Below are 14,651 nucleotides of genomic sequence, written 5' to 3'. Positions count from 1 at the left end.
CGGCTCTGCTCTGTCTTGTACCACTTTCCAATAATTGCTGGCTTTCGTCCTCCTCAAATATTCTTCCTAAGTAGGCCGGCTCAAATATTCTTCCTTCTCTGCCTGTTCTTGGAACCAGCCAACGCGTCGATGGGCCTTGTATTCGCTGACAATGTTAGCTCTTAATTTCGGACTCTCCATGACCCGTCATCCCTCCTTGTCGGCTCCATCATTGTACCAATAGCTTCTGCTACTCTTTCATCTCAATTAACTAATAACATTAAATCATTTTATTTTAAATGCTACAAGAATATATCCGCAATATAATATACGTTTTAACTTGTGAGGCATTTATCGGTAAGTGTAATAATAATAAAGCCTTTTATTCAGACAAGTATTTATAATGTTAGCTCTTATTCTAATGATGTTATATCTAGTCCCAGCTCTTCATTCGCTTGCCAAGTGGCAAAGGGCTCCCCCACCTTTCTCCATTTGCTTTCATTGCGCGCGACGCCATACATTTCCCATCATGTTTGTGAATATGTCGTCGCATCTCTTATATAGTCGATCTCTACTACGCTTTCCGTAACGTGTAAGTGTAACTCATATTTGTAGGATTACATGGGAAAGAAAGATGAGCACATAAATAGTGAAATGAGTAGGATTCAAGATGAGTACAGGAAGATATTCGTGAAGTTGCAGAACCAAATCAACTACTTGATGACAAAGGTACATGAGGAGAGACGAGGGTCGAAATCGCAGTATCAGGAATATGATGTAAGTATAATCTGTGGTTTAGGCAATTTGGATTTATGTATCCCTTACTACTAAAATAGGTAACATATAACATTGTTCAGAAATTAAAAATAAAAGTAATACAGTAAAATAAAACAGTATAGTAAAGCAAAAAAAGCAAGACTAAGGATATTCAGATTAAGTGCTAAGTATCAGGTCAAATCTAATACTTTTAAGACACTTGTATGTGTAGAGAGAGTGAACCCTTTTTAACTTAAAAAATATCTAATGCATTCATACAAAGATAACGTTGGTGTGAGTATGTATGAATGAGGTGATTTAAACATTATTTCTATTTTAAAAGTAACGTAAACACCTTTGAAAGTCTTCATTGGATGACGCGAGAACACTATGAGCTTATAAACAATAACTAAGAAGCAAATTTAGAAATATGTGTATACCAAACCCCAGTCGTCATGTCATCTAGGTCATGTCGTCTATTCGTCTTAATTTTTTCAACTTTTTATTATTATTCCTTTACGGTAAAAATTTGATTGTACGCGTACGATGCTGAATCACGATCGCGAATCTATCTTGACCTGACTGAAATATCCACAAATAATTAAATAGATTAATGTTGTTTTTCCAGTGCACGGAGAAAATTAAAAAACTAAACGAAGATTTCGCTCGACTCACCCAAAATAATTTCAACGGTCCAGACCTCAATCAGTGATTTCTAGCGGAATATTATTATACATATCAAGTATACATACATAGAATAACTCTTGCAAAGAAAAATGCATATTAACACAAAGATATAAAGATGGTAATTCAATTATCAAATAAACATTAAGCTCTTGATTCTTCCAAGCAACGATTGTAACAGTGCTAATGAGTTTTGAACTATTTTGTATCAAAATAAAGTTCATTTTTGCTTATAAGCTGGCACAGAGATCTGTGCCTTATGTGCCCTTATTCATAAGATACGGTCATCTCTTTCTGTCAAATTGTTTTTATGCTGCGATTGAAAGAGACAATAAAAATAAGAAGGTACGTCCACATATTTAGGACGGGAAGCATGTATATCGTGTAATCCTAATGAAATCGGTCACGAAAGTTAAGCAATACTTGCTGAAGACAAATTATCCGTGGGAATAAGGTCGCTTTATTAAAATGGTGCGATAATATTTAATTTTTTTAAGGTAATATTGATGAACTTGGAACTAGCTGGAAATTAACATTCCATTACACAAACATTAGTACAAAAACTTTAGCGATCTCTATATTTATTATAAGAATATTTGTGAACTTAATAACGGAACCTCACAACTTTTTTGTACTTAAAATTTTGATCGGCTCGATCGTAGAATTTCTTAATTATTTTCATCAAGTCATGGGCGAACGATGTTCTAATTTTTTATTTATTAAAACAAGTCACCATACTAATATTATAAAGAGGAAAGATTATTATATTATATATTAGTATCATTGTGAAAACTAAACACAAAAACCATTATGATTTGAAATAAAATCTTTCAGAAGATTTTACATTATTCTTCAGTAACAACGGCTGTACTTATTTCCTAAACAAAATAAATATACGTGAAAAAACCGTGACAGGCCGTTTGTTAAAAAAAAAAGGTGCGTGTACTTATGTACGCGCGTAAGAAGTTATACTTCTTTGGCGTTATTCTATAAAGTTAAAAGTATATATTATTATATATTTAGAACATCTCTACCAAACACTAAGATGTATGTTGTAGCTTTGGCAGTATTGCAAAAATTATTAAGTATTGTAATTAAAACTCCTTTATTTGTTTAAACGGTAAATGTCATTATGGTCATTCAAAATTCTTGGCATAGCTGCTAAATTCACGCATATTCTATTTCTTTTTACTTGTAGATTGTCTTATTCCCATCTCGCTCGCGCCGGCTATAATCACACTGACAATGTTGTGTCTCAGGTGCGCGCGCATCGTAAAATTTCACTCTCGTCAATTTTTCATAACGCGCCTAAAGAATTATAACTTCAAAAATCGAATTTCTCTTTATCATGATATACATAATTTATCCTACGATCGGGCGGAATCTTGAAGCATTCGTTTGGGGGTTTCGCGGTGCTTCTATGAATATCTTTTACTACTTGTCCCGGTGACGAATATTGTTTTCTATGAAAACCGACGCTTTAACACGAACAGCAGCAGTCAATTCCATACGTCAAAACGGTCAATGTCTGTTATGACAGCTCGAACGGATCGCTCTTTAAACAATTTTTATTGTGAACGATTTGTGCTCCGTTTAGTTAAAATGCGTCTACGGAACGCTACTTAAGTTTTCCATACATAGTTTATTATTCTTCTATTCGATTTTCCGTTAATGCTAAGGGTACTTCGTTAAGTGTAAATTTCTTCGTAACACTGACAACTATTTTAACTCAAAGGAAACTAAAAACATTTTAAATGTAAAACTTTGTTACATAATGCATTTAAATTTATTCCTTAAAATAGATTTCGTTTGTCATATTGGTCAATGATTAGATTGTAAGTATATTTTCAAAATTAATTTAAATAAAGTAGTATTTTCTTTGAGTTAATTTGCTTTCTTTAATAAAACGTGTGAAATATTGTATTATGGAATAAATCTTACTTTTTTTCACAATGTGAATGTGTAACTTTTTAAGACTTTCTAATATTTTTGTATAAACTTTAAAATTAACCCAAGGTTTCGCACCCGCCACGGTATTAATGCGTAATGATTCTATAGTATATAGTTATATAACTAAAGGGAATTTTTAAAATTCAACCGAAAATCCCGAGCGAAACTTTTAGTAGACAATAAATTAATGTAAGTTTTTCTATAGCAGTTTTGCTGTATTAAGAATTAAAAGGCATTTAAGGAAACGTTCCTGTGATAGAATGGTACACAATTTATATTTTTGTAAGATAATTAATGTTGCATTCCCACTAATTCCATTTTTTCACATTCATTAAATTGTTTGTTTTAATCGATTATATTTGTTGTCGCTCGTGTTTTGTAATTTTGCAGGAGGCCTCAATTTGATGACTTATCAGTCATGAGTTTGTGGCTGGCTGTGTTATTTGTGTTGAAGATATTCTAATTCTGTTCGTTTTTACGTTATCTAATCGTTTATTACACTTAAGGTTATAAATAAATATTTTAAATTATATATATTTTTATTTCTTAACATAATATTTTGAGGGTACAAAAGGCATCTTGGCCACTTTACATGGAGAGTCCTTGTTTCGTATGTTAACGTTTATTTCAGTGCTGACTTTTTTAAATTGTTCAAGAATGTAACCCATTGCCACGTTACCCCCCAAAGAAGGGCTTGGGCAACCACTAGTAACATTACCTATAACTTCACCGTTCAAACTTTTTAGGAGCGCGCCTTTTCTTGCCGGGGCACCTGTTTCCATCCTTACCCCGACTCTTCTTTTAGTAACCCCCTCTTTAATCTGCCGTAAAATTATTTCCGCTCCAGGAAAGTTTGCTTCTCCTCGTCGTCTCTTTGCAATCAGCCAAGTTAAATTAGCTTCGACGGGTGTCACTCCTTCGTCAATGTCATTACCATACAAACATAAGCCTGCTTCTAAACGTAACGAATCTCTGGCTCCTAAACCGGCAAGTTTGATGTCGTCGGATTGTAATAATGCTTCTGTCACAATTTCAGTTTTTTCAGCGGGAATCGATATTTCAACACCATCTTCGCCTGTATAACCACATCGGGTTATACGACAATCTACTCCTGCTACAGAACCTAAACGACTGGTCATGAAGTACAAGTTTTCTAAAGGAGTATCTGTTAAACGTTGTATATTTTGTACTGCCTTTGGTCCTTGAACAGCAATCAGTCCCCTTTGAGTTACATCGAAGAAGTCAATGGAGATATCTTTATTCTTCTTGCGATACATTTCGGATGTTTCTATCATATGGTTTTTATCGACGTCTAGTCTTCCCGCATTTGAGACAATGTAGAGTTGTTTTTCACTTACTCTTGTTACAATAAGGTCATCAATTATACCACCTTTTTGATTTAGAAATACAGTTAGCGAACTCGATCCATCACTCATTCCTTGTAAATCAACTGGGCATATTGATTCGAACCAAGGGATGCAATCCTTACCGGAAACACTTGTTTGTAACATGTGAGATACATCGAAAATAGATCCACTATTTCTCGTAAACAGGTGAGATGCAGACACCGTCATGTCAGAATATTGTACGGGAAGTAGAAATCCAGCAAAATCGACTAACTTTCCACCATATTTTTCATGTAAATTATATAGAGGTGTCTTTTTAGATGAACCTACATCACTGTAACACCGCACTTGAATACTTGCTAAAAATTTTGATCTTATAATATTTCTACAGATCATGTTACGTGTTATATGATACTATGTATTATTACAAATGAGACATCTGCAATCGTTAGGGGCAGAGGTCACTTTATAGTAAGATAAAGAGAGATTACTTCACTTGTTGATTTTGTAACATCAGACTATTTTAAACATAACATTATAAATAGGTGTGCCTCTGATTATTTTTGTATATTCTTTGCCTTCTATACTAATTTTAGTTTATTCCAAAATCCAATCATATGAGCTGAGAATCAGTCAAATAATTGACAAATTACTAATTATTATCTTAATATATATAAATTACGTGTCTCGTTGTTTGTCCGCGATGGACTCCTAAACTACCGAACCGATATCAATCAAATTTGCACACCGTGTGTAGTTTGATCCAACTTAAAAGATTGGATAGCTTACATCTCAATTTATACCCGCAATATTATTTTATTGCAAAATATTTGTTTATTATTTGATAGTCACAATTCTAACAGATGGCACTGTGTTGAAAGTACCAACGTTTCCCATAAGCTACAATTTAATGGCATATCCACCAAAAAAGCATGGTGGTCCCCATAGCTGGTGTTCTCCTACCGTTTCCGTGGAATAGTTTGCTACTATGTAATATAACAAAAACCTTAGTCACAGCAACGCTTGCGCGGTGTGCTAGTATTATTATAATAATTTACTGGGATCATGTAAAGAAATGGTAAATATGAAATGCAACAAAGAAAAATTAAATTTTATTATATTATTTAGTTAATCTATCAATAACTTTAACATAATCCTCATAAGACAACAATTCATTTTTAGTTGCATCTGATATTGCAATACTAGACAACAATATTGCAATAAATCCATCGGCATCTGGCTTCTTCCTGAGAAGGTGTGGATCAGAGACAAGTTGCTCATTTACTTCTATCAGGGTACTCTTCATGCAACTGGGGACATCAAAACTTGTGCCATCTTCATAATCTATTTTACAAATCACGGATTTAGGCGTCAACATCTGCCCACCCTTCTTACTCTTGCCTTTAACAGTATTACTCAATCTATCTATATTTCCTACAGAGAAGTTCAATCTATAATTATTATTATTTTTAAAAAAGAAATGGCTTGGAGCTAAACAAAGTAACGCTACTCTATTTGAATGGAACATAATCATAATGTCGTTATTCTTAATGCCATTGAAGTCAATTATATAGCGTTTGGTAAAATATCTATCAGTAAAAGATTTGTAATTATTGTCTATCTTAATTGATTGCAGAATATCACAAGCCATATTGTACTTATTGCTTTGCTTCTTGACGTTGGGCAGCTAAAATCCTGGCACGGATGGCTTCGTGTTTCTTTTTGGATTCCTCAATATGACGTTTTTGACGTTGTAAACGTTCAGCCTTTAAACAACGTCTCATATCACTGTCATAATCATTACAATAGCCAACGAATTTTAAGAAGGAATGCTGAAATATGTAATTATCATTTAAAAATTACATAATGAGTGATGTCAGAAAGAAAGTATATGCTTTATAATTAACCAATAAAAAGAGTTTTATCAGATCTGTATTTATATAGTAAAAGACTCATAATCAATCAATAATAATTGATTCATTATAAATTAAATATTTACAAATTGAAACAAATACAATATAATCACAAAACCTAACCTCAACATGACAGTCTTGCAATTTCCTTATGAAAATGTTACACTCGTCAGTATGTAAATGTGGAGACAAATCAGTGTGCATTCCGAACTATATTAAATGTATACTTTTAAGTTAAGTTAAGTTTTATATAAGAGTACTTTTGTCTTTTACAAGATTTACCCCAGTATTTTTTTGTATTGATATCAATTAAAGTGAAAATTGAAATGACATTTTTTTTTTTTTTTGGGATTTTATGACCTGGCATTTACAACCTTTAGGTCAAATTGAAATGACAAATCGGAAACCATAGATACACATTTGTCAGATGGGTGTTGACGTTTAGTTGACACTTGACGGTCAGTTTTAATCAATTAAAACTATTCATCACGGTCGAATTTCTAATGACAAAGCACGAATTATAAAAAATCCTATACTTGACGCTGGCTAATGCACAAATCGTGCCAGAGCCATAAAAAAAAAAAAAAAAACTATTCATCACAAATTAATTGCTGCAAATTGCGAGGGAACCTTAAGTTGGCGGGGGGAAATTAATTTTTTGCACTTTTTTTTGGCTCTATCAACTGTTCGTTAACTGTTCTTCATTGTTCTATCAAAAAATTTTTTTGTTCGTTCTTATTTTTTATTTTTTTTAATTATAAAAAAATTGACCCTCAATTTGGCACGAACTATAGATATTTTGATATTTTTTTTCTTTTTCTAATAGTTTAGAACTATTCAATAACTGTTCGTTCAAAATAAACAACTGTTCGGCTTTCATTATCCTGTAATTTAATAATAATTAACTTTTTTTATAAATCTTAATTAATTTTTATTGCGCATGCGCAGTATCAATGCGCATAGTTCTCATAAATTATGCGCGGCCTATTTGAATTCGATTCAAAGAGACAACACAACAATAACAGCAACAACAACAGAATCATCATCATCACCCGGTTTTTACTTTCATTTATATTTTGTGAAAATGAACTCTTTCTTAACATCTAAAGTCGTATTTCTTGTACTTATCAATTCTTTTAACATTCCTGATTAAATATATTGCTTGAGACAAATAGAAAAGGATTAGTCCCATGCAAACTATATATTCTAGAACAAATTTCTTTTTCATTCTCAGTCAATATTTTTAATTATTCATTTAAAATAGATGATAATATAATTTCATTTTCGAATACGAAAACTTTAACAAATTTTTTCTGTACTACTTACGTTATAAGTTGACTGAGATTTTTACTTCAAAATTAATATAAAAGAATTTTAATTTAAAATTAATATCAAAATCTAATAAATAAACTCTGCAAATAGAAAGTAAATTATGTATATTAAGTAAAACAATAAAGTTTAATGATACGATACTTTCAATAGTTAAATAAAAATATTTTTTTTCGATAATAACATTTTCTTCAGCATACTATTTATTAAAAAAAAATATCGTCGTTTTTATATTAGTCTCATCAACACATGTTAACAAGATTTTAATTATAACGTAAACGACGCGTAACATTAAGTTATTTCCGTATTAGCGATTCATCTCGAATGACAGTTTTCATATTATACGACTATTTTATAAAATAGCATATGGATATTTCTTATTTTGTGAATAAACAAATCAGAAAAAAAACCACAATTAATGAATAATATATTAGACTTTTTTATCAGATAATAATCACATCGTAAGCCCTTATTATAAATTATTCATCATTATGTGAAAAAATATAGCAAAAATCAGCTGGTTTTGAATAGAGTTTAAAATGCTGTACACCGATGCACTTAAACTAGCCAAAGAACAATAATTAAATAACGATAGATATATTAGTAAACTAAACACTTAAGATTTTAACTTTATAATAAATAACTATGACAGATAACATTACTGAATTAATCAAATAATTAAATTTTTATGAACTTTTCTCTTCATTTTTTGACCTAAGCATATATTTGAGTATAAAATAATATTTTTAATAATCATGCAGAAAAATAATCTAAGAAATTAAATTTTTAATATATTTTTGATATTTGATGGTCGTCAATGATGATGATGATGATGATTTTGTTGTTGTTGCTGTTATTGTTGTGTTGTCTCTTTGAATTGAATTCAAATAGGCCGCGCATAATTTATGAGAACTATGCGCATTGATACTGCGCACGCGCAATAACATTTAATTAAGATTTATAAAAAAAAGTTAATTATTATTAAATTACAGGATAATGAAAGCCGAACAGTTGTTTATTTTGAACGAACAGTTATTGAATAGTTCTAAACTATTAGAAAAAGAAAAAAAATATAAAAATATCTATAGTTCGTGCCAAATTGAGGGTCAATTTTTTTATAATTAAAAAAAATAAAAATAAGAACGAACAAAAGAATTTTTTGATAGAACAATGAAGAACAGTTAACGAACAGTTGATAGAGCCAAAAAAGAGTGCAAAAAATTAATTTCCCCCCGCCAACTTAAGGTTCCCAAATTGCGATTAGCAAATTTCAAGTCGAAATTATAATCCGTTGTCAAACTTCAAAGTCAAAAACATACTATATGTCATATTTTAACGCCGATAAAGAAGTTTGACTTCGAAAATGTAATCCGTTGTCAATCTTCAAAGTCAAAAACATACTATAATATGTCATATTGTAACGCCGATAAAGATTAAAAAATAAATTGACTTCAAAAAGCAACATGGCGCGTAACGGAAAAATGTGACGCGTAACGCAAAAATGTTACACTACATTTTTTTCCAACCCCGATAAAGAAGTTTCACTTCAATAAATAATAAATAAAAATATTGGTTGTTTGTAAAGTAGGTTTACGATCGAGATGTTCACGTGATAACGTCTTATTGGTGATATAAGTTTTTGGGAAGTAAGGAATTAATGAAGATAACAATTTTTTCAAATTTCTAAATTACATCTATCGTTTTATTCACACTTTTGATGATAAATTTCGGGTATAAAATGACAAGTTTACTTATTCGACTATGATATACATTTTTCTTCATACATTGACTGGAATGACTGGCAGCGCTCGAGATGAGACGGGAGATCGGTCCGTCTCTCTCTCGTTATACCTGCGATCGCGCTCGTGAGGTTTTGGTGTGACACAAGTTTCTGAACATGTCACCCGACTAAAACGATTTTAAAGACGTTATCACGTCAATAAATAATAAATAATAAATAATAAATAATAAATATGTAATAAATAATAAATAATAAATAATAAATAATAAATAATAAATAATAAATAATAAATAATAAATAATAAATAATAAATAATAAATAATAAATAATAAATAATAAATAATAAATAATAAATAATAAATAATAAATAATAAATAATAAATAATAAATAATAAATAATAAATAATAAATAATAAATAATAAATAATAAATAATAAATAATAAATAATAAATAATAAATAATAAATAATAAATAATAAATAATAAATAATAAATCATGTGACGGTAAATTTTTTTCCAACGCCGATAAAGAAGTTTGACTTCAAAAAGGAACATGGCGCGTAACCGAAAAACGTGACGCGTAACGAAAAAATGTTACACTAAATTTTTTTCCAACCCCGATAAAGAAGTTTCACTTCAAAAATATTAGCCAAAAGAGGAGAGCTTTCTGCAACAGAGAGGGACAAACACAGACCACAGAAGTATCGTCCCGATTGGGAAAAATTTCGTTTGTGACGTCGAAATGGTTTCAGAATGTGGAGTTTAAAGTTACGATCTTCAAGGCAAAGCCAGTCAGTATTTTTAAAGAACTTTCTACTTTCCACTTTTATGTTACGTATATTTAAAAATTTCCTTGATATACGATTGTTTGTAGTTGGTGTACGATCATGCGCTTTTCTTTTCTGACAGCTCTGACTTGAACGCAAGTTATATTTGACAATTGACATCATTTAATTTTGAATGACGGTAACACTGGACTTACGCCTTGTAAATTTGTCAAGTTTGAAATTTTAAAGTCGCAACGGTTTTCATGTCGCTATTTGGAGTTACTGGTAATCTTGTAACTTGTTAACTTAAACATAAACTATAATTAGGTACAGTCTTAATAATCAAAGGATGACAGACGTTAGCAAAGAAGTTGAGGAGCTTGAAACAAGGATTAAAAACCATAAAGCCTATGGAAAACCGTAAGAAACTTATAATCATTCGTTACACTGTTAATGACCATGATCCTTAACGAAAACATACAACCAGATTGATGACGTTATATTATAAGTAGTTTTCATTCCAACGTATTTTTTCTTCTGTTTGACAACTTACAAGTGTGTGGAACTAACTCATAAATTCAGTTATTTTTATCATTCTTTTAGCTACAAATGGTCTCCTAAAGATTTTGAACTAGGATCAGCACTCGGTCAAGGTAAATTTGGCCATGTATATGCAGCACGAGAAAAAAAAACTGGCTTACTTGTTGCAATAAAAACATTATTCAAATCTCAGATTATGCACTCAAGATGTGAACAACAAGTCTTAAGAGAAATTGAGATTCAATCCCATTTAAAGTAAGTTTATATTTCATAATTACACAATTATTAAATTATTTTTTTAAGAAATAAAATAAAAAATTGTTAGGTTTTTACAGCATCAAGTTAAAATTGTTAAGACAATCAAATGTATAATACAGAATAGCATTCTGTGTGAATTTAAATTGATTAAATCATACAGGTTGTTGATGCTGCACTTTATATTTTTTCAGACACCCAAATATTCTGCGATTATTGACTTGGTTTCATGACGAAAGGAGGATTTATCTAGTGGTTGAATATGCCTCTGGAGGAGAACTATACAGACACCTTACAAATGCCCCAAATGGACGTTTCCCAGAACATAAAGCAGCTCGATATATATATCAGGTATACATTTCAATCAAGAAATTATCAGTACTTTATTATAAAACTCATGATTAATTGAAGTTTACTTGCAATTTTTCACTATGAAAGCCTAAATTGTTTCATTGTGTATAAAGAACTAGACTTGCTATTCTAGTCCAAAATTATTAAGAATGGTCTAGTTCTTTAGTTCTTAACATGCTTATATTTTATACATTAGCTGACTACTGATGATACTAAATCTTTAATTTAATTATTATTATTATTTCATCCAAACTTAATATGTAATTTGAACTTTTAGCAATGAATCCCAAAAACGTATTTTAGGTTGCTGATGCAGTCGATTACTGTCACAGACAACATGTAATTCACAGAGATATTAAACCAGAAAACATATTAGTGACTTACAGCGGAGACCTTAAATTAGCAGACTTTGGTTGGTCTGTCCACGCTCCATCTGAGAAGTAATTTTTTTCTTTGTTTTTTTATGAAATGTATTGTTAGAGAGTAGATTTTGGTTTTACTTTAGGTGCTCATATATTGAGTAAAATATTGCAGAGGCTGTCATGTCTGACTTGATCAATGGTGCAGCTCAGACACAAAATGCTGATGACCAACTTAACACTCAAGGAAACAAATCCATCAATTTAAGGATGTCCATTCAATTTTATTTGGAATAAAATATATTTTTGTTAAATAATGTATTAAAAATATGTCATTATAACATTGAGTTTTCTTAAGCAGTTAATAAAAATTACAGGAGAAAAACAATGTGTGGAACTCTTGATTATTTGCCTCCTGAAATGATCAAACGGCAAGTGTATAATGTATCTGTTGACCATTGGTGTATTGGAGTGCTGTTGTATGAATTTCTTGTTGGGAAACCACCATTTGAAAGTGATGGACAGGATCAGACATATGCCAAAATTTTGGCTGTTGATATAAAGTTCCCATCTCATGTACCCGATGGTGCAAGGGATCTTATCTGTAAGGTAATTATATTTATAAACTTCTTAGCATTGTCACCTTCATAAATCAATTTTAATTACATTTCTCTATAGAAAATCCTGTTCAGTTAAATGAAAAGGCCTTCTAGTCAAACATACAAACTTCACAAAGGTATCATGCTGAATTTATTTGTATTAATATTTTTTAACATAACAGGGCAAGAAGGCATCTTCTATTTCACCAACAGAAAAATGTCTAAATTTTAGCTAGTTTAACCCTGTGTAGTTTAGACAAATATATTCTACAACCATTACTTTTCATTATTATTCAAATAATGAAAAGTAATGATTATATATACAGTCAAAATCTGTTATAACCACATAGAAGGGACTACTAATTTTTGGTCATAAAACCGATAGTCGTAGAGTCTGGCTAATGAAAGTTGATACTGAAAAAGCGCGGCAGATTTAATAAATATCAGCATGGCAGCCCTAAAGTAAAAAGGAAAGTTGGAACAACTCACTTTGATACTTTGACATTCACTTTTATTTTACTAGTGGATGCTTGCAATTTTTAGGCTTATAGGTTTTGTGGACATAAGTTTCATCTAAGTAGATTATTGGCTTGCCTTCTGCACGTTTCGATGCCATGGTACGCAAAAAGCGATGTCTCCATGCAGCTATATTATGATATAAACTATAATGTTAATAATAATATATATTATAATATAAACTATATGAACGATATGTCGTTCAATTAATAATGAACGTTAATTTTTGTTTTTCTTAAATTCATAACCGTTGGCTAATAATCTCAAAACTATCTGTAAAAGAACAATAACATTATCTAAAGTAACTAAAACTAATATGTAGTTATTTAAAATAAAAAAATATCAAGACATTTTGACCGTACTAACTTTAGTGTTATCATATAAAAAGTTTGCAAAAAAAATCCAGTATCTACTTTCGTTAGCCAGACTCTAACAGCCGATAACGTTGTTATTAAGAACCTAATACAATAGAATTCAGCCGGGACCTTTGATTTTTGGTCAATATAACCGGTATGTTGTTCTTAACAATGTCGTTGTAAAAGGTTTTCAATGTATTATACTATATCAAAACAATAATTAAAACATGAAGGCCCTCATATATGTAACAAGATTATAAATGCCTCTTTAACTAGAACTCAAAAATGCATTCTTTAATTATTTTTTTCAGATTTTTATAGTCCCTATAAAATTAAAACAATGAGCCAATCCTAACTTGACCATAACATTATTTCAGCTTTTACGACACTCAAGTCATGAGCGGTTATCACTAGAGGGAGTGAAGAGCCATTATTGGGTAAAACAATTTCTGAAGGTTAAACATAATGCATAAATTTTCTTTAGTTATTGAATTGTATTTTTCATTATTGTATTTATTAAAGGAATTAACCTAATGTGACTTTTTACTGATAGTGAGTAGTGAAAAACCAATCTTAAAATAACACAATTGAATTTAATGCTATGCATAACAATCACATACATAACTACTAGGTTAACATTGCAACAATCATATTATTATAAAATATAGAAATTTTACCTAAAAGTAAAATTTGTATTTTGTTATATTTCTTATTATATTAAGACGTCCGAGGTCCATTATGAGAGTACATCGTTTCCTTTTTCGCCCAAATCGCTAGTATCCGACCTTTTCCCACCACGTGACACCGCCGCCAGCGCCCAGCGTTTGAAACTGGAACTAACTTTTTATCGCGCTAAAGCAAGCCGCCAGAGTTCTTGTTCATTGTTTGTCTCATAATAAGAGAACCAGGAAGAGCTTGTTTGGACCTCGGACGTCTTAGGAAACATAATACAAATTTTATTTTTAGGTAAAATTTCTATATTATGTGTTCCGTTTGACGTCCGAGGTCCATTATGAGAGACGTGTTTGTTATCTCCTGGTGGCTTGTAAAGTTATATATTAATAACTAAAAAACGCAACAATGTGATTTGAATTATTTATATCCGATAGAATCATGATGAAATAAACAATACAAGCTAATTAAAGCCTAAGCTTTAGCATCATTTAATAAACATAATAACAAAAATTTTATTGTTTATAATGAAGTAGGA

At 30.7% G+C, this 14,651-nt stretch overlaps 4 protein-coding genes across 7 annotated transcripts in view; 2 read left to right on the top strand and 2 right to left on the bottom strand.

Moving 5' to 3' along the window:
- LOC125053704 (repetitive organellar protein-like) overlaps positions 1 to 2,610 on the top strand; it is a 28,355-nt gene extending 25,745 nt beyond the window's left edge. The window contains exons 19-21 of one of the 2 annotated variants that reach the window (XR_007117616.1): positions 595 to 756; positions 1,364 to 1,534; positions 1,914 to 2,610. Coding sequence is in view for 1 of the 2 variants with exons in the window: in XM_047655201.1 (XP_047511157.1) it covers positions 595 to 756; positions 1,364 to 1,447 (246 nt within the window). In the remaining variant the exon portion in view is untranslated. Of the gene's footprint in view, positions 1 to 594; positions 757 to 1,363; positions 1,603 to 1,913 lie in introns of those variants that run through there. The other variant, XM_047655201.1, reaches the window with a different exon arrangement.
- Positions 2,611 to 3,889: 1,279 nt separating this feature from the next.
- LOC125053707 (aminomethyltransferase, mitochondrial) lies at positions 3,890 to 5,154 on the bottom strand. The gene has a single exon (XM_047655206.1). The coding sequence runs from the start codon at positions 5,109 to 5,111 to the stop codon at positions 3,909 to 3,911; it is 1,203 nt and encodes a 400-aa protein (XP_047511162.1). The 5' UTR covers positions 5,112 to 5,154; the 3' UTR covers positions 3,890 to 3,908.
- A 660-nt stretch (positions 5,155 to 5,814) lies between these two features.
- LOC125053713 (protein Abitram) lies at positions 5,815 to 6,506 on the bottom strand. The gene has a single exon (XM_047655216.1). The coding sequence runs from the start codon at positions 6,364 to 6,366 to the stop codon at positions 5,836 to 5,838; it is 531 nt and encodes a 176-aa protein (XP_047511172.1). The 5' UTR covers positions 6,367 to 6,506; the 3' UTR covers positions 5,815 to 5,835.
- A 4,197-nt stretch (positions 6,507 to 10,703) lies between these two features.
- On the top strand, positions 10,704 to 13,975 carry LOC125053709 (aurora kinase B-like). Of its 3 annotated transcripts, none has more exons than XM_047655210.1 (6): positions 10,705 to 10,885; positions 11,069 to 11,260; positions 11,455 to 11,611; positions 11,915 to 12,051; positions 12,348 to 12,579; positions 13,819 to 13,975. In XM_047655210.1, the coding sequence occupies exons 1-6, from the start codon at positions 10,815 to 10,817 to the stop codon at positions 13,912 to 13,914; spliced, it is 885 nt and encodes a 294-aa protein (XP_047511166.1). In that variant the 5' UTR covers positions 10,705 to 10,814; the 3' UTR covers positions 13,915 to 13,975. The 3 variants fall into 3 exon arrangements, with proteins under 3 accessions (XP_047511168.1, XP_047511166.1, XP_047511167.1); XM_047655211.1 differs by lacking the exon at positions 10,705 to 10,885 and adding an exon at positions 10,942 to 10,973; XM_047655212.1 differs by lacking the exons at positions 12,348 to 12,579; positions 13,819 to 13,975 and having other exon boundaries at positions 10,704 to 10,885; positions 11,889 to 12,052.
- Positions 13,976 to 14,651: the final 676 nt, after the last annotated feature.

Source organism: Pieris napi, chromosome 11, assembly GCF_905475465.1.
Source record: "Pieris napi chromosome 11, ilPieNapi1.2, whole genome shotgun sequence".
In the NCBI taxonomy this organism is placed as follows: domain Eukaryota; kingdom Metazoa; phylum Arthropoda; class Insecta; order Lepidoptera; family Pieridae; genus Pieris; species Pieris napi.
This window is presented reverse-complemented; position numbering and strand designations above follow the sequence as displayed.